Source organism: Otolemur garnettii, unplaced genomic scaffold, assembly GCF_000181295.1.
Source record: "Otolemur garnettii isolate 467f Iridium unplaced genomic scaffold, OtoGar3 scaffold00043, whole genome shotgun sequence".
NCBI classification, from domain to species: domain Eukaryota; kingdom Metazoa; phylum Chordata; class Mammalia; order Primates; family Galagidae; genus Otolemur; species Otolemur garnettii.
In genome coordinates, this window is record NW_003852438.1 from 3,720,966 (window position 1) to 3,740,090 (window position 19,125).

General features: G+C 47.0%; 1 protein-coding gene across 3 annotated transcripts; it reads left to right on the forward strand.

The window, feature by feature from the left end:
• Positions 1–797: 797 nt before the first annotated feature.
• On the forward strand, positions 798–18,087 carry SPERT (spermatid associated). Of its 3 annotated transcripts, XM_003790360.2 has the most exons (3): positions 798–981; positions 1,286–1,366; positions 16,715–18,087. In XM_003790360.2, the coding sequence occupies exons 1-3, from the start codon at positions 907–909 to the stop codon at positions 17,900–17,902; spliced, it is 1,344 nt and encodes a 447-aa protein (XP_003790408.1). In that variant the 5' UTR covers positions 798–906; the 3' UTR covers positions 17,903–18,087. The 3 variants fall into 3 exon arrangements, with proteins under 3 accessions (XP_003790408.1, XP_012660992.1, XP_003790409.1); XM_012805538.1 differs by lacking the exon at positions 1,286–1,366; XM_003790361.1 differs by lacking the exons at positions 798–981; positions 1,286–1,366 and adding an exon at positions 2,929–2,987.
• Positions 18,088–19,125: the final 1,038 nt, after the last annotated feature.

Sequence of the window (19,125 nt, forward strand, 5' to 3'; positions counted from 1 at the left end):
CCTGAGATTAGAAAGCAGGGACTTTCAGACGCCCAATTCCACCCTCTGGGAAGGGTAGAGGTGCTGGAGATTGAGACCAATTACCAAACGTCAATGATTTAATTTTAACCATGCCCTGTGTAATGAAAGCTTCCCAAGCCCTCCCCAACAACAGGGTTCAGAGAGCTTCTGGAATGGTAAACACAGTGAGATGGTGGTGGGTGGGGCGGGGAGGGGGGAACATGCCCAGAGGAGGTTTGGAAGCTCCATGCCCCCCCCCCCAATGTCTCACCCTAGGCATCTCTTCTGTGAGGCTGTTTCTGTGTTGTGTTATTTACAATAAAACTGTAACCATATTTTCCTGAGTTATGTGAACTGTTCTAGCAAATTATTAAATCCAAAAGGGAGTTGTGGGAACCTCCGATTTATAGCCGGTCAGTCTTCTGATGGTGGCCCCATGTGATTGGCATCTGAAGTCAGACAGTCTTGTGGAGGGTGAGCTCCTAACTTATGGGATTTGATGTTAACTCCAGGTACACTGTGAGAGAATGAAATTGAATTGTAGGACACCCAGTCGATGCCAGAGAATTGGGTGGTGCCTCAAAACACCTCAAACTACATCTCTCCCTTGATCTGGGAAGAGTTTTGTTTATGTTTCTTCCTTCTTGAGTGATCCCAGTCCAAGTAGAGGATGCCACCTCTAGAGAGAGGCAAGGGCTGTCAACCCAGCCTGGCCGTGAGGCTTTGAGTGGCAGCCACAATGACCACACGGGGGGCTACTGTTTGGGCTATTGTGTGTCATACTGACTGCCACCAGCCCTGTGGTCATATCCAGGATAAACTCTTCCTGCCTGTCAGATGCCTCAATCCCAGCTGTGATGCTCAGAGAGAAACCATGAGCCTGGAAAAACACCTTATTGTTTTGTGATGTCACCTCTGGAATGTTCTGAGTGTTTTGGTGACCAACTTCTGCATAGGACCTATACCTGGCACCTCACATTGGTATGGCTTTTTACTTGAGACAGAAATAAGTATCTTAGACAAGGAAGTGGGTACAGCTATTTCTGCGTCAAAAACTTTCGAAAGGCTTGTCCGTGAACTATAATACCTGTATTAATTTCTGTTCAGAGATTGCCAAATCATCAACTATCATCTACATATTCTTTCAAGACTCACATTTTCATAATGCATGTAATTGACAAGAGGTGGATGCATGAGTAGAAAGTCCTGTGTTTTCCAAGTGAGCAATTGAGGACTAGATGGTGGGCTGGGAAGCAGAAATCTTCTTATTTTCTCTTTTCCACAGCACTCGAGGCCAAATTTTACGAGAAAAAGAGATACCATATCTGAAAACCTAGAAATTCCAATCAATGTGGTTCTGCCTCAGGTAGGGACAATCACAGAAGGGTGTAACTATCAGTCCTAGTCAGAATAAGTGTCCTCTTTTGAAACTGGAGCAAGAGAGGCTTGGCGCCTGTAGCTCAGCGGGTAGGGCGCCAGCCATGTACACTGGAGCTGGCGGGCTGGAATCCAGCCCGGGCCTGTCAAACAACAATGACAACTACAGCCAAAAAATAGCTGGGCATTGTGGCAGGCGCCTGTAGTGCCAGCTACTTGGGAGGCTGAGGCAAGAGAATTGCTTCAGCCCAAGAGTTTGAGGTTGCTGTGAGCTGTGGGACTTCACGGCACTCTACCCAGGGTGACAGCTTGAGACTCTGTCTCAAAAAACAAAAAAACAAAAATAAAAACTTGAGTGAGAGAGAGGAGACAAAGGAACAAACAAATAAACCAAAAGCAACAACAACAACAAAAAAATCTTGAGGCATAAGCAGAAGAGTCAGCAGCTCAGATCTGCAGTATGTGTCGGCTGCCAAGCCGCTGTGTAACAGGGAAGGCCACGTAGCTCTCTGGGCCTTGGGTTCCTCTGCCCTTAAATGAAAGGACTGGATTTGTGGACTTGGTAAGACCTTCTATTCCTAACAGTCCAAGTTTCTATGATGCTCTGAAGTAATCCAATCTTCTCAAAATGAGATTTTGGGCTGCTGTGCACTGTGGGGGTGAGGGCAAACTTCCTCTTTCTCCTGAAAGTTCTCAGAAAGATCAACTCATAATTCAGGCAGATTAATAAGAGAAAGCTGTATTTACTTACCATATACACGGAGAGAATCACAGAACGATTATCCAGTATCCATTGGGGTCCAGACATTTTTATACCCTCCTTTTAGAGGGGAGAGGGAGATGAGAAATGTATAGGCAATTTTGTTTAGAGATAACAAATGGTGCTAGGCCGGAGAAATGGATGGGGAAAAGAGATTGACTTGTTAGTGATTCTTTGGGAATTAAATTAGCCTTGAGAAACAGGTACAGTGTTTAAAATGATTTGTGCCATGTCTGTCTGATTGCATTCTTGATTTTTTTTTTCTTTCCTGCAATATAGGGAGATAACAGGGAAGGGAAAGGAAGCCAGTTCTTCCTCTGATGGATCTGTGATTATGCAAATAGAAAGCTCCTTCCAAGGGCCTATTGATCTCCAAGGGCCTTTAATTCAAAATATTCTTTGAGTCATATTTTGGGGTGAAATTTCCTGAGTTCCTTCAGTACCAACTCTGGATTTCTGGGGAAAAATCAGAAGTGGGAGTTGGAATCAAATGTATAAGAAGGAATGTGTGAGAAGACTTCCTAAGTGGACCCCAGGGTACAGAGTCATTTGGAGTTGGCAAGAGATGTAAGCTCTGCTGTGTACCAAAGATAGAGTGTAAGGAGACGGGTAGGTGGTATTTTTTTTTAGGCCAATGAATTGGTGAAATCCTGGCAGGCTTGAGATTCTCAGGTCTTCTCTTGTAATCAGCCGTTTCCGTGGGGAAATCTCTTGACTGGATTGTTTCTACTGCTGCGATGTCACAAAGGGGTGGCCTTGCTTTCTTCAGAGTCACCTAAGACCCCATTGGAAGACCATGGCCATGCAACCAGAGGGATTGAAATGTAGGCTGGAGGAATCCAATGCAGAGGTAAATCTCTGAAAGTTCTGTCCCAGGGTGTATAGGAGGAGGACCCATCACCTATGGCCATTCTCGCCACAAAACTGTAACAATCCAGGCAAGGACATCCAGCAGAAGGCAAAACATAGAACTAGAAAACATTCTGGGTGTTTGCTGTACCTTCGTAATGAGCAGCCACTTTTCTGTTTCAGCTCTTAAATCTTAGCCAGAATCTAAGTTTCTCCTGCTCATTCAATAGGATGATGACAAGCTGTAGGAATCTTTTTAGGTTTAATTCTTTCCACTTGCAGTATGCATGAACTCCCATGGCCACCTCTCCCCACCGAGGCTGGGTGGGGAGCTCTTAGTTCCTGGACTGCTCATCCACACCAATGTTTCCATCTCCAAGGGACAGGCAGAGGACAGAGCTGGAGGTGGGGAGGGGATGGCAGTAGGATTTGAAACAGTAGTAGCCAAGTGATGGAGAGAATGGAAAGATGTTTCCTTCCACACCCAGTACAACTTTCCCTCCCCAGCTCTTGGAAACAGCCCAGCAGGTCGAGGAGGGATGGTTGTTTAGAGCAGTGGTCCTCAACCTTTTTGGCACCAGGGACCAGTTTCATGGAAAGACAATTTTCCCATGGACTGGGGGTGGGGCGGAGTGATGGCTTGGGGGATGATTCAAGCACAATTAAATTTATCATGCACTTTATTTCTATTATTATTACATTGAATATATAATGAAATAATTACATAACTCGCCTTACTGCAAATGCAGCTTAATTGTCACTTACCATTCACTGATACGGTTTTGAGATGAGTCTGCAAGCAATTGATTTATTATGGTGTCTGTAGTTAAAACTCTCTGCTAACAATAAAATATGTACTTGCAGCCACTCTCCAGCACGATCATCATTGCCTCAGCTCCACCTCAGGTCATCAGGCATTAGATTCTTTTTCTTTTTTCTTACCCTGTCGTCCTGGGTAGAGTGCTGTGGCATCATAGCTCACAGCAACCTGAAACTCTTAGGCTCAAGTGATCCTCCTTCTTCAGCCTCATGAGTAGCTGGGATATAGATGCCTGGCTAGTTTTTCATCTCTCTTTGTTCAGGCTGGTTTCCAACTCCTGAGCTCAGCAATCTTCTTTCTGCCTCAGCCTCCCCGAGAGCTAGGATTACAGGCCTGTTAGATTCTCTTAAGGAGTGAAAGTTAGATCTCTCACTGGCAGAGTTGACAGTAGGGTTTGCACTGCTATGAAGATGTAATGTCCCCACAGATGGGACAGCAGGAAGAACACAGGCAGTGAGTGACGTGAGGGAGGGGGATTGGCTGTAAACACAGATGATGCTTTGCTTGCTAGCCTGTTGTGCAGCCTGGTTCCTAACAAGCCCCCACCCTCTGGCCTGAGGCCTGGGGATGGGGGCCAAAGGTTTAGACAGGCGTCCTTAAACTACAGCCCCTGGGCCACATGCAGCCCGCCTAGGACATTTATCTAGCCCGTCAGGTGTTTTTGCCACTGCTGCCTGTCCCGCTTAGCAGCCAACTTGTCCCAGGGCCTGCAGTCTGGCCCTCCAACGGTCTGAGGGACAGTGAACTGGCCCCCTGTTTAAAAAGTTTGAGGACCTCTGGTTTAGAGGGTTTGACCTTGTTCTGGGGCTGCCCAATTCCTGTGATGGATCACCTGGAGCTGCTGCTGGGGTCTTGGAGGGAAGGTGGGCATGAAGTGAGGATATCTGCCATCTCGGCACACACGCCCCACATGGCCAGATGTGGTCTGGTACGGACACCTGCCAAGGGGTCACACACTTTGTGTGTGAGGTTCTGGATACCTGCCAGGATGTTCTAGCCTGGTACTCTGGGGGAGGGGTTGGTATCTATAACTAGATAATCTGAACCTAACCACCATCGGGGGTGTGGGAGGGACTGATGTGCTCTCTCCATATCCCCAAGTCATGGTACATGGTTCAGGGGAAAAGACTGATCCAGAAAACAAGGGGAGGAAGAAATGCTAACAGTGCCGATCAGATCGTGTGTTGGGCACGAGGTCATGCAAGTGGGAGGTAGAGAATTTGTAGGTACAGGAACTAGGAACCCAGGTGCCCCATTGGTCATAGCAGGGTTGGAGGTAGGGGTGTGAACCCAGGTCAGTGTCCACGCTTTCTGCTCTGCTGCAGGCTAGGCACATACCACCCGGTGGGGACAGTTTGTGTCTTAGTTCTGTGGTCCTCCTCTTGTTTTTAGGAGATGTCACCTCCACTCCCCAGGTCTTAACTGCTCATCGGGAGCTCCCTGGTTATATCTGCCACATACTGCTTTATTCTAGGGTAGAGGGACTCGGTGGCCGGTGGCAGCCCTGTGTCTATGAGAAGAAGACACAGCTCACAGTCCCGCTGCTCTGTGCATGGGGCTTCTCAGTCACATTGCACATGCCTGTGATTCACTACTTGTTATCACCCTTAGGTCTTTTCAGGTCTTATTGATTTCCCGTTTTTCTTCCTCACATTAAATATTTGTGTTTTCTGATCTATTTCCCTTCAGTGCATTCACTTGGAAGCCATCAGTGTTATTTCCTGCCCGAGCTAGCTGATCTCTGGTTCCTTTTGTACATAATGATTCAGTTCTCACAGGCATTGGCATTTCCCCAGTGACGCTCTCCGTGAATTTCATTACGGCATTGTTTACTCCCAGATCATTAATGAAGGAGCAGTGGCCAGAGCAAACCCAGCTCCCACCGCACCCTCCAGGGGCTCCTCCCTCTCTCCCTGTGGCCTTTTCTCCTTTGTTGGGCTTGTTCCTCTGAACCGTGGAATCCTGCCGACAGCACCTGTATTTCTGCCAGTTTGAATAACTGTTCAGAGGACGATTTCAGGAGGTTCTCTCCTAAACAATTAGCTGAAACCACCACATATGCCACCTTCTTTATCTTCTTTGCTGTTAATGTTGTAATTCTATCAAAATCAATCACATTTACCTTACGAATTATCCTTTTGGCCGTTGGTACTTATTAAAACAAACATTGACTTTGTCAAGGTCCTGGGGAGCTGAGTTAATTTAAAATAATGATAATGAGACTCAGCCTTGTCATCTCATCTGAAAATTGGTACATATTTGGCGTTTCCTCCCAGAATCCTGGAGTCACTCCATGTCACATGCCTTAAAAGAACCTCAGATGGCCGAATGTTCTCTGACAGTAACCCTCAGATGCCGGCAGAGTTGGTGTTGCACACACCTGGTCAGCAGGTGTGGACTCTACCAGGCATCTTCGGGCATCCAGTGGTGGAGAGGACGCTAGCACATGGCAGCTAAGCCTGGCTAGTTGCTTCTTAGTCCTGTCCCAGGCTTTTTAGATGGTAGGCCACCAAGCCCAGCAACTCTAACCCAGAAGGGCCCTGCCCAGTGAACCCTGTTCCTTAGATGTCCTGTAACACTGTAAAGGACTTGAGTCCTATTACTTCCCCTTTGGCCTTGGCTTTTACCTCTCTTCTTTCTTTCTTTCTTTCTTTTTTTTTCTATCCCTGACCCATCTTTCAATAGGTCACTCTTCCCCACAGTCTTCACTTGCCACGGGCTGACAATCTGACAAACATACACAGTTGTTGGTGATTTCAAGCATTTTCCTCCAGGACCACTCACATTTGAAAAGGAGATGCAGGGAGGTGGGGGGGGGGGAGGTTGGGAGGGTGGCAGGCCTAATGCTTAGGAAGAATTCCAGTCCATAGGCGGGAGGTGGAGCTTGGCACTGTAGCACACCGGCACCAGCCATATACACTGAGACTGTCAGGTTCAAACCTGGCCCAGTCCAGCTAAAACAACAATGACAACTACAACCAAAAAAAGCCAGGCTTTGTGGCGGGCACCTGTAGTCCCTGCTACTGGGAGGCTGAAGCAAGAGAATTGATTATGCCAAAGAGTTTGAGGTTGCTGTGAGCTGTGATGGCACAGCACTCTACTGAGAGTGACAAAGTGAGACTCTGTCTCAAATAAATAAATAAAATAAGAAAACATAGGTGGAAGGTGGGACGTGGGACTTTAGGCATCCCTCTGAGGGTGGTATTTGTGTCCACAGCCCTTCCTGGAGTCCCAGCTAGGAGGACAATGCTCCAGAGGACAGACGCTCATGGTCACCTTTCTAACATCTGATAGGAAGATATTGTGGAAGTCAAAATAAAAAATGTAGAGACAAATCCCTAAACTTAACATTTTATTTGGGAAGAAAGAGTTGCGATTTGGGGCATAGACACAGACCCAGTGGTCTTTGGTTTGTTCAAAGAATGAAGAGAAGGTTGTAGATTTTATTTAAAAAAGAGCAAGAATGTTAAGTATGGTTTTGAGAGAAAGGTCACTGGTATCAATCAATTAAGGTTTGGGGAGCTGACAAGCTCCAACTTGTAGATGACAGTGGTAGGGAAAGGTAGTTCAGAGTTACAAGTTATCTCAGCAGTTACAGAGAACACTGGCTTCAGGTTACCATGGGAAGTTTCAGATGCTGAACTTGCAGAGAATTTCATTTCTACAGCAATGAGTTCTCCCCCTGCATCATCCCCTTGACTGTGATTTAGTTGGGTATGACAAGAAAGACCCAATCTGAATGATCAACTTTCACAGCATGAACCCCACAGCTGACTTTTTCCCTTCTGCTTCAACCTCCTATCTTATTCTTCTGTGAAGAAGATAACCCTTTTTTTTTCCTTACCTGCTGAAAAATCCTTATGTGAGGATACTTCTCAGAGACCAGGGGTGGACAATCTTTTCCCTCATGGGGAAGTTGGGCCAGGCTACTGATACGGGGGAGCCCCAACAAAAAGAGGAAACTCACCACATGAGTTCTTGGCTTCATATGGGAAATAATTCTGGAAAGAATTCCGGAGCAAGCCAGCCAGCAACAAGAGAGGGACAGACAATAGAGTCTACTCTATAGACAGAGCAGCGGTCTTTGCTTGAGCAGGAATTGCTGTATAGGGCAATGGTAACATTTTTATTCAAAACCCTGTTAGGAAACAGCCATATGCAACCCTTGTCTTGTGGTCAGGCCATAAAGGTTAATCAGAAAGTGCCGTCACAGAAAGGTAAGCACAGCTTGTAAGGCACCCAGCTTAGTAATTCACTCATCCTCAGGTGGTCCTGGGCTATTGCCTGGCCAGTGTGGTTGTGTCAGGTGTCGGTCACAACTGCTGCTCTCAGGCTCTCTGGATCTTCCTTCCTGCCTTCTCCCTATGTTATTACCATGGGCTCTACCTCCCAGGCTTAGGAGAATCTTTCTTGGGTGTTCCAGGGTTTCTTGGGTTCCTTGGGTTTCTTGGGGCTTTTATTGCCACAAACATCTTCTCGGGGCTGAAGGATGTCAGGGCAGATTAACTCGGTCCATGAAACCAACTAGGTTCAAACACAGGCTGAGGAGGTCTGAGATCCTATACCCACATGTGTTTTGCTTAGTTCCGATGCCTACTTTTTGGAAAGTCCTTTTGTAAGGAAATATATTCGGCATTTGCTAAAGTGGTTTAGGCCAGGAATGTTTTACACCTTACCAGTATAACTGACATCTGTCTGTCTTTATGACAACTTGCCTGCCACTTTCTCGTCCTCTTAGGAAGTAGACAGAGCAACTTATGTTTAGGCTCATTTTAGAGGTGACATTCAAGGAAATGAAGCAAAGGTGGGACTTTTGAGCCCAAAGCTGCTGGGAATTTAGGGACTCTACTATCGCTGGATTACAGAGGCAAGATGACAGAAAAGACAACTAGCTTTCTTGTGTGAGGGAGCAGCTTCCTCTAAGGCAGTGGTTCTCAACCTTCCTAATGCCGTAATCCTTTAATACAGTTCCTGTGGGTTGCGACCCACAGGTTGAGAACTGCTGCTCTAAGGGGAGTACATAGATGGACCCAGGGCTCTGTGAGACTCACATGGGGAGAAACCCATCCACTGTTGCAGATTTTACATCACGCAGTAATAGCTTTGCCCCGGAATGATTTTAAAGTTTTTTTTTTTTTTTTTTTTTCACTAAAAACAAATTTTTCACATTTAATGATAAAATCCATATTATACATTTCTGTAATGGACAGAAATTTCTAAATGTTATTTACACTTAGAGTTGATTTTCTTACCAGAAATTTTCTACCTATTTTTCACCTATTTGGTAATGGCTATCATTATTTTACACTTTGTGAATCCTCTAATGATTTTAAAGTTTTAAAATATGAATTGAAATGAGGCTATAGCTTTACCAAAACACACTAAATAGCATATATCAACACAAAAGAAATTGCTACTTTTTTAGGCCCCAATAGCGAAATATTAATGGTTTAATTCAACTCAATATTTCCTCACAACTGTTTAGTGCATTTTGGTTGATTGATTCAATGCAAGGACTCGTTAAATCTCCATTGTATGTGAACTTTGCTGTTCTGATTCCCAGGACTAGGGATGTCAAAAAAAAAAGAAAAACAAGGGATCGGTAACGGTCCTTGGGGAAGCTGCAATTTATTCATATAAATAATATTTAAATAATATTATAAATTTATAAAATTATAATATTTATAATATTATAAAGGATAGGTAAATGTCCTTGGGGAGGGGGACTGGATGTAAGAGAACCCTTGCAAGTAATAATATTAACATACCCAAATAAAATGCCTGGGCATTGTGGAGTGCTAGAATGAGCACGGAGTTTGGAGTCAAATATCCTAGTTTTAAACTCTGGCTGTACTTAAGTAGAAACATGGCAATTCTTTAGGGTAAGATACTACATTTGAATACAGAAAGCATTTAGCATACTGTCTGATACATAATAGACACACAGTAAGTGTTATTTCCTTTTTCTTGTTCTATAAACTCTTCCTTTAAGGAAATGTGATGCAATTTCTCTTATAAATGCCATAACGCCCCCTGCCTATCTATAGTTCTTTACAAACAAAGAGAATGTTACATATTCTCCTTCTACTTTTGAATTCCATAACAAACTCTCTGAAATGAATAGGGCAGATGTTAGTGAGATTGCTGTGGATGGTTGTACAGATCCTGCACTACAACAATAGTTGTGAATAGCACTCCCCAGGCTTGGGTGTTTTACTGCCTGCAGAAATGGATGGGGTAGCCCTGAATCATGTTAGTGTCTGCATTTTCTAGATGTGGAAACAGAGACACAGAAATGAAGTGACTTTGTAAAGATCATCCGTTTATACAGTATTGAGCCCAGGACTCTCTTCAGGTGTTATAACGTCCAGTCTCCTATTCCCCACTCCTCACTGCCTGTGTTAATGTTTCTTGCACTTTGATTTCTCTCATTGGCACCAAGAAATAATTGGTGCTGTTTACCAATCCTTCAAATTGACTGGAAGTTCCCAGACGGCAGGGTCTGTGAGCTTGGAACACGGTAGATGCCAAGTTAATGTCAGCTGATTGGCTCAGATGTAGAGGAAAAATTGGTGCAAGAACGTTCCAAGTTAGAGAAAGGTTAGGGTGAAGAATTTCTATTCTACAAGGTCAAGAGTTTTCCCCTGAGGATTAAATCCAGCTAGCTCTGACTGCAATCAGGGAAATATCCCAGGAATAAAAGAATGTTGAGAATTTATTTGGATCAATGTTTCCCCAAAGTTCAATCATGCTTCTGTCATAGCTGAAAATGCCTCTATGCTTGGTATTTTTCCATAAATCTTCTCACTTTCAGAAATGGGAATAGTGCGGCTTCCTTTGGCCCACCTTATGATATACACAGGATTATGGGCGTGGTGATAGGTATTTTTCTATTATCCATTCAAACAAATACAGGACTATTAATTTTTTTTTAAAAATTACGTATTTTGAGAAATTAAGCCATGAGACAATGCTGGACTTGACCACCTACTTGTCCTGTCTGAGGAATGTACCAGGACTCAGTCATAAGAGGACCATTTGGTTTCCTATTAAGGAGATCAAGAGGATCTCTTAGTCCGTCAGCATTTCCTGGATTAGGTACTGTGGGTATGGAGCAGAGAAGGCCCAAGGTCTGCTTGGGAAGGGTCAGCCGCTTAAGGGAGAGGACAAGATGCCATCTAGGTTGGTAAAAGAGGGCTACTACGGCCATTGTGATTCCATTTTACAAATACAAATCCCTTGGATCAGAGAAAGTTAGGCCAATGGGGGACATGGAGATAATGCCTCCAACACTTCATTATACAGAATTGGAAACTACAGCCAGAAAGTGACAGGATGTGGCCAAGGTCACCTGATGGTGTGTAAAAGGACAAGGGCTCAAATACCCGGATTGTGCCTAGCTAGGGATCTGCCATGTTGCAAGGTTTTATCCAGTGCATTTCTTTTAAGGAGTCAATTGAACGTTCCTTGGGAACTCAGTGTGGAATGTGGACATAGAACAAAGGCAGATGACTGGCATGAGTTAAAGGCCATCATGGACATGGAGACAAATTGGTGTGGCCTTGACCAGAAACTTGGTGGAACTGGGTGATGGTCCAGAGAAGTTCATTAAACTATTCTCTCTTTTTGTATATATTGGAAATTTTCCATTATAGAAATTTTAGGAAAAAATATCTTGACAAGTCTTTTAATAAATCCACAGAGATTTCCCACATGTATACTTCGCATGTCAGTTCAGAGAGCAGGATTTTGTATCTTAGCGAGTGAACAGTGCTGGTTATTTAACTTCTCTGAGTTTCAGTTTCTCCATCTGTAAAATGGGAGTAATAGTAGCATCTTATATGTAAGTGTTGTGAAGGTTAAATGAATTCAATAGGCAGAATGTTCAGTTCAGGGGCTAGAATGAAATTGGGGCTCAATATCTGTTTTCTTCTTCCCTTTCCTTCTCAGGATTCAGATACACGCATGTGTTTTTACTAAAAACACATTTTTCCATACTAATACCTTCTGGATCCAGATCTTGTTGAGATGGAGCTCTGGACTGGTTCTAGTGTAAGGAGGGAGGGACCTCCTAAGATTCACTCCTTGGCCTTGCCTTAATCTTCCCAGAACTCCAGGATCTCAGGTGTTATCCACATTGAGATTCATTCTGATTCATTCTGACTCAGCCACAGGCTCAAAGGTGTTTTCCCAACAGAGAAATGTGAATACCATGGAGGCTGAATTTATTTAAAGTAAATAAGGTTCTGATTGCGAAATGCCCTTACACCCTTGCTATCTGGAAGATTGAGCATATCCTTACAAAGTTAATGACATGTGCTTATTGCAAAGTTAACGGCACAGAACTGCATCTTCTATTTGTTTAGCTCTTTTGAGTCTTAAAGAATTCTAACCAACTTCATACACCATGCAAATTATGTATCTCTCTCCACACGTACATGAAACAGATAACCTGACTTGTTTTCCATCTTCTCTATCTGTACAATTATTTTCTATCGGAAAATAATCTAAGAAATAAGGCATTAATAGCTGGAGAACACGGATGTACTTGGATGAAATGCTTTTGATGTATTTGGAAGTAGCTGCCCTGATTTTATTTTTATTTAAATACACTGCTGCAGTTGTTGCCTCTTTTTCAGTGTGCATTCTGCCTGCTCACTTCTTTTTGAATACATCTCAGAATTCTTGCGTGAGTGAAATCTACTTAGGAATAGTACCTTACAATGCTCTGTCACTTGGCAGATTTCAAAACATTTTTGCATTTGTTATCCCATTCAATCCTTGCAACAATGTTGTTACCTAAGCAGGGAGTATATTATTATTTCCATTTTCCATTTCACTGACTTTTCATGTTGGAAGGTGCCTTTAAGTTCATAGAGTCTGATTGCTTCTTTTTCACTAGTGAAAAATCTGGACGTCAGGGTGAGAGAGCTCTTTGTTCATCAGAAAGAGAAGGAGAATCTTTGAGACCTCCTAGTCTTGGCCCCTCAGTCCTTAATCATGGTGTAACCCTCAGCTAGGCAAATTTCACATTCCACAAAGCTCAAAGCTGTCCTGAGAACCTGTAGCCAGAATCACCTTAGAAGGAGCTGCAGATTCCTGGGCCTCACCCCACACTGACTGAATCAGACGTACAAGTAGGAGGCTTACAATTCTGCATTTAAATCTTGGATTCTTCTTCTATATGGGGAATATGAGAGCCACTGGCTTGTTGTATTTAAGCTCCATGGATCTGATTCCCATATTATGCTGTGGTTTTTTGTTTTTGTTTTGAGACAGAGTCTCAAACTGTCACCCTGGGTAGAGTTCAGTGGCATCACAGCTCACAGCAACCTCCAACTCCTGGGCTCAAAGATATTCTCCTGGCTCTGCCTCCCAAGTAGTTGGGACTACAGGCGCCCGCCACAATGCCTGGCTATTTTTGGTTGCAACCATCATTGTTGTTTGGCGGGCTTGGGCTGGATTCGAACCTGCCAGCTCAGGTGTTATGTGGCTGGCGCCTTAGCCACTTGAGCCACAGGCTCCAAGCCATATGCTGTGGCCTTGAGCTTCACCACCACCCTCATGAACTCCCCAGTGCCCTTTGCTGAACTCTTGTCCCTCAGTGACAGATCTAGCACTGTGTTGAGGCTAGAATGGATGTTTAAAAAGCCAATAGTACAGACTCAAGGGTGGCCAAGAGGGAGAAGGTTGGGCTGACCCATTCATTGCACTGCCATTTTGGCATCACAATGTAAGTGGTGATGCCAAATGATTTGCGTTGCCCCTCTGCTCATGTCAAGGGTTGGTACACACCTGTGGCTCGGGTCCCTTGAGAACAGCATTGTTCCTCCTCTAGGCTGACACAGAGTGCTCTCACTCATTATCTTTTTAATCCTGAAAGTATCTCTATGACTCAAGGAGGTAGATGCAATTACCCTAATTTGAAATTATAGAAACACTAAAGCTCAAATAATTTGACAAATTCTTATAACTGGTAAATGGTGAGGCCAGGACTCAAAATATTTGTTTGACTCTAAAATCAATGACATTAGCCTCCACAATTATTTTAATGGGTTTCACATCAGCAAATTTTCCTACTTGCTAAAATTTGTTTGTAACCCCCAAATCAATACTCATAGCACTTTTACGGTCACTCTAAAATGTGCATAGAGAGGTGAAAAATTTGAGTTGCAAATAACGCTGAGTTCCCAGCTAAAGTCTTCCTGTTTCAGCTCTCACACTGAAAAATAATGTCCTTTTGACAGTACATTTAGTGCCATATTTTTTTGGGGGGACTCTTGTACTTTGCACTGGTGATTTTGTTGTTAAAAATAGCTTCCAGGTGGGGGAAGGGTGAGGTGTGTGCATCGGGGAGGAGAGAGGATCTGGAGTCAGGCCTCCAGGTGCTTTACAGCTGGGGGCTGTCACACTGAGTGTCAGGCCCTGCAGGTACACAGGGCACTCCCCCAGTGCCCTCCGCCCCCCTGCCAGGATGCCCACACTGAGCCTGAGGCCACATGGACCCATAAGCTGCTCAGAAAAGCTTGCCCAAGGTCCAGCCTGGCACCTAGACACCATATCAGCCAGTGATCTAGGTGAGGACAAAGGCCTCCTTTCTGGCCAGCAAGAAGCACAGGGTGAACCTGCCCAAGGAGTCCATGCAGATCCTCAGGAACTGGCTGGACTTGTACCTCCTTAACACCTACGCCTGGGTGGGGTGGGGTGGTGGTGGTGGAAACAGAGCATTTGTGGACAGATCAACCTATCATTGCTGTAGACTGGTTCATCGACGCCTCGAGTTGGCTTCTCCCATACGTGCCTAGGAAGGATGAAAAAGACCCTAAGAAATTCACCATTTCCCACCAGGGGTGAGGCCTCAGCTATGGCCCTCTGGGCGGCAACAACCCTCAGTGCTGGCTGTCTCTGTACCGGTCCCCCACAATGTGCTGTCCCTGTCTGTGTGCTCCATGCCACTCCACTTAAGCCAGGGGAAAAGCCAGAAGCCCCTTTCTCACAGGGAGAGCTGGAGCCCCCTAAGCCGCTAGTGACCCTGGCAACAGCCTCACCCCGCTGACCAGGGCTGAGCCAGAAGCCTCATGGGTGGACTCTTCAACATGCCTCTGCCCACAGGCCCAGAGCAGGACCCAGAAGACTTCAGCAGCTGCCAGCTGTGGAGGTGGCTCTATAGAGGGCTGCTGAGATGGCGCTTCAGAAGCAGCGGAACCCATCACTCCCATTACTGCTCACTCACATCCCTTTAGTCTCCGAAAGCCCCAAGTAGGCTCTGCCAGCAGGGGTGCCTCCCTTCCATACAAAGGGTTTTCTAGGGACCACTGCCAAACATCAGGATTGTCTCTGTCCAGAGGTCCTCAGCGGGAAGACGCCAGCTGGAGGCACTGTGCTGTGACAGAGGGACCTCTCCTCTGCAACTTTGCCGTTTCTCCAGGCTTCCCTTTAGTGGTGAGACCAAGAGCTCGGAGACAGGCATGGTGCCGCTGCTGCTTCTCCAGAGGATTCCTGGGACACCTTGGTTTCAGCCTGGTTTCCAGGGCCAGACTCAGGAGCCCTGCCACATTCAGACCTATGCTGGTTCCAGGCTGCCACTGAGCTGTACCTCTTTCTGTCAAGCCAGGTGTGGACACTCCAAGTTCCTAAGTGTGAACAAAAGAAAAGGTGTAACAGAACCGACTCCAGTTGAACGTTTAGGTTTTTACTAAACTGTTGATTTTTCCCTTTGTGCTATAGTTTGCATGAATGGGAGTAGTGAGCCCAGGTGTTGCATTGCAGGATGGACTCTGACAAACTAAGAATGACCCGCCACTGCCATTTGGGAGTGTTTTACAAGGAAGGAGTAATTTTATGTTGAGTACCAGCTACCTCTGTAGTTGTGTGAAATCCCAAATGGTTGTTGTATTGTTGGTTTGGTTAACCAAAACAAACAACAACAACAATAAAACAACTTGTGGACGTTGGCTTTTCTGCATCAGACACAGGAGGGAAAAGATAGTCCATAGACTCTGACTAAACCTTCCAGGTCCAAAGCAGAGAAAGATGGTAAAACCAGAGAGGTGTTTGGTTTATTTATTTATTTATTTATTGTATTTTTGGGGAAGTGGGGTAGGGAAGTAAGCTAGACTGAAGCAGTGGATATTTTTTTCTTTAATGTTCTCTCCTTTTTATTCTCCAAATAGACGCTCACACAAGAGAAAAACCCAATTCAAGTTGGGGGGAGGAGCAAGGAGGGGGGAGGGGCAAGGCAGGAGGATTGTGTGCTCCAGGTGGGTAATGGGTTAGGGTACAGGGCACAGCTACCACAGGAACTTTACCTAGCAAATGCAAACATTGTAATCTAATTGTTTGTATCTTCATATTAATCTGAAAATTAAAAGTAAGTAAATAAGATAAAAATGGCTTCTAAGCCATCCCAAGCTAGGTGCTGTGTAAGAGTCCCCTCAATCACAAGAAGGCTGTGGTGAGCCGTATGGAGAAAACACGTGTTAGACAAGTTATGTCCAGGCACGAGCCACAGTGCTGCTGCCATACCTACCAATTAAGGTGTGTTTAAACGGAAACACGCAAAACGAGGTTGTGTATTGATCAGTTGACAAAAATGTTGTGGCCAGAGGCTCGCAGGAACCTGGTCCTGTATCTCCCCGATACAGAAGCAATGGTTCTGCATTCGTTAATTCAATGTTGGGGGTGACTTTGGAGAGCAGAACTGCCTGTGTGTAATACAAAGTATCAGCTGTATTTCCTTGGGAGGACCCCAAGAGGACAGAGGACCCCAGGAGGTAAGAGTGCCCACAGTGATGAGGCCAGGCTATGGGGCTGCGTTTATCTGGGGGTGTCTCGGTCTCTGGCTTTGCCTGCCGGCCCTGGGCATGTGGGTCTGTCTCTAACGCGGGGCTTCCCTGCTCTCTCCGCAGAGGGGAACAGCCGAGCCCTTCCTGAGGCTGCACAACCTCTATTCCACCCCTCGCTGCGCAAGGCAGGCCGCCCTGCCCAGGCCGGGCCGCAGGGTCGCCAGCCAGCACTCCTACCCTCTGAACCGCTTCTCCTCGGTGCCCACGGACCCCATGGAGCGCCCCACCTCGCAGGCTGACCTGGAGCTGGACTACAACCCGCCACGCGTGCAGCTCAGCGACGAGATGTTCGTGTTCCAGGACGGGCGCTGGGTGAACGAGAACTGCCGCCTGCAGTCGCCGTACTTCTCGCCGTCACCGTCGTTCCACCACAAGCTACACCACAAGCGGCTGGCCAAGGAGTGCCTGCTGCAGGAGGAGAACAAGTCGCTGCGGGAGGAGAACAAGGCCCTGCGCGAGGAGAACAAGACGCTCCGCAAGGAGAACAAGATCCTGCAGGTGTTCTGGGAGGAGCACAAGGCCACGCTGGGCCGGGAGGACAGCCGGGCGTCCTCGCCGCTGCTGCACAAGGACGCCGCGTCCCCGGAGCTGGCCAAGAAGGACGCAGCGGCCCCGCCGGTGCACCGCAACAAGGAGAGCAGCACCCTGCAGCTGCTGCGGGAGGAGAACCGCGCCCTGCAGCAGCTGCTGGAGCAGAGGCAGGCCTACTGGGGCCCGGGAGAGGACAAGGCGGCCGCCGCCGACGACGGCAAGGCAACCGCGTCGCCGCACGAAGAGTCGCACAGCCCCGGGCTGCTGCCCGACCAGAGCTCAGGCCTCTGCTCCTCGTTCGAGGAGGCCAAAGGGCCCTCGACCCCGCAGGAGGACTCCAAGACGCTGCGCGCCCTGCGGGAGATGGTCAGCAACCTGGCCGGGTCCTCCGGGGAGGAGGAGAGCAAGGCGGGCCCCGGCCTGCCCGACGGCTCGTCGCTGCAGCTGCTGAGGGAGATGAACCAGGCGCTGCAGGCCCTGCGGGAGGAGAACCGGCTGCTGCAGGAGGAGAACAGGGCCCTGCACGTGCTGCGGGAGGAGCACCGCATCTTCCAGGAGGAGAACAAGGCCCTGTGGGAGAACAACAAGCTGAAGCTGCAGCAGAAGCTGGTCATCGACACGGTGACCGAGGTCACCGCCCGCATGGAGATGCTCATCGAGGAGCTGTACGCCTTCATGCCGGCCAAGAGCAAGGACCCCAAGAAGCCCAGCAGGGTCTGAGGCCTCCGCGGTGTGCCAGGACACCGGCTCCGGGGCACAGGACTGGGCGGAAGAGAGTCCCCTGCCTTACCTCAGCCCTCCTCGCCTCGCCCACCAGTTCACGCCCGGGGAAGAGCAGCGTCACCCGCCTTCCTAAACGCAGAGAAGTAATAAAGGTGTGAGGAGGCTGGAGCCGGTCAACGCCAGGGTGCCGTTCTGCCGTCTTTTTCTTGCTTTTTAGAAAAAGTAGACTTTATTTTTTAGAGCAGTTTTGGGGTCACGGTTACACTGGGCAGAAAGCACACAAGTTCCCATCTGTCCCCCCCCCCCACACACACACAGCCCCTCCCTCCAGAGTGGTGCATGAGTCACCCTCTCTGGGCCTGCGTGGGCACCCGCAGTGGCTCAGATTTCACTGTTTACATTAGGGTTTGCTCCCGAGGATGAACAAGGGTGTGGTGACACGTCGCCTTCATTATAGGATCATCCCCAGCAGCTCCACTGCCCTAACCCCCCACCCCGGCCCCCGTGCTCGGCCTAGTCCTCCCTCACCCACACCCCCTGGCACCCACGAATACTTTTACTCTCTCCATAGTTCTGTCTTTTCCAGAGTGTTGTATAGTTGGAATTGTACACCATAGAGACTTTTCAGGTTGGCTTCTTTCACTCAGATAAGCAATTAAGTCCGTTCCCCCCCCCCCCGTGTCTTTTCACAGATTGATAAATTGATAGCTCATTCCTTTTTAGTGCTGAATAATACTCCGTTGTCTGGATGCCCCATCATTTATTTATCCACTCTCTAGCTGAGCACCGTGTTGGTTGCTTCCAGGTTTTGGCAGTTACGAATCTGACGTCTCTCCTTTTTTCCCCAGTCCGTTTCTTGCCTCTGCCTCTGTTATTGTCTTTTTTTCTTTCATTTTTTCCCTTGTTTCTCCCTTTTCTCTTCCTCCTCTCTGGCCTCTTTCTTGCTGTCTCATTCCCTCTAATTTCAGAAGCTGTGAGGTGAGGTTGGTCTATGGGAGAAGGGGTCACTCTGAGCAGCAGATTTCCAGCTGTGCCACTGTTGATATTTGGCGTCTGGCACCTTTATGGTGGGGGCTGTCTTGAGCATTGTACCGTGTGTACCAGCATCTCTGGCCTCCTCCCACTAGATGCCAGTAACAGCCACCTGACCTCCAGCTGTGACAAATATGTCTCCAACATTGCCAAATATTGCCTAGGGAACAAAATCCTAACCCCGCTGT

What these genes read in the sequence shown, in the direction of transcription:
- SPERT (XM_003790360.2), top strand. Translation starts at nt 907, where the DNA reads ATGTCACCTCTGGAATGTTCTGAGTGTTTTGGTGACCAACTTCTGCAT. An exon ending in ATACCTGGCACCTCACATTG is followed by an intron (nt 982 to 1,285) that starts GTATGGCTTTTT and finishes TCTTTTCCACAG; the next exon opens with CACTCGAGGCCAAATTTTAC. An exon ending in TCAATGTGGTTCTGCCTCAG is followed by an intron (nt 1,367 to 16,714) that starts GTAGGGACAATC and finishes CTCTCTCCGCAG; the next exon opens with AGGGGAACAGCCGAGCCCTT.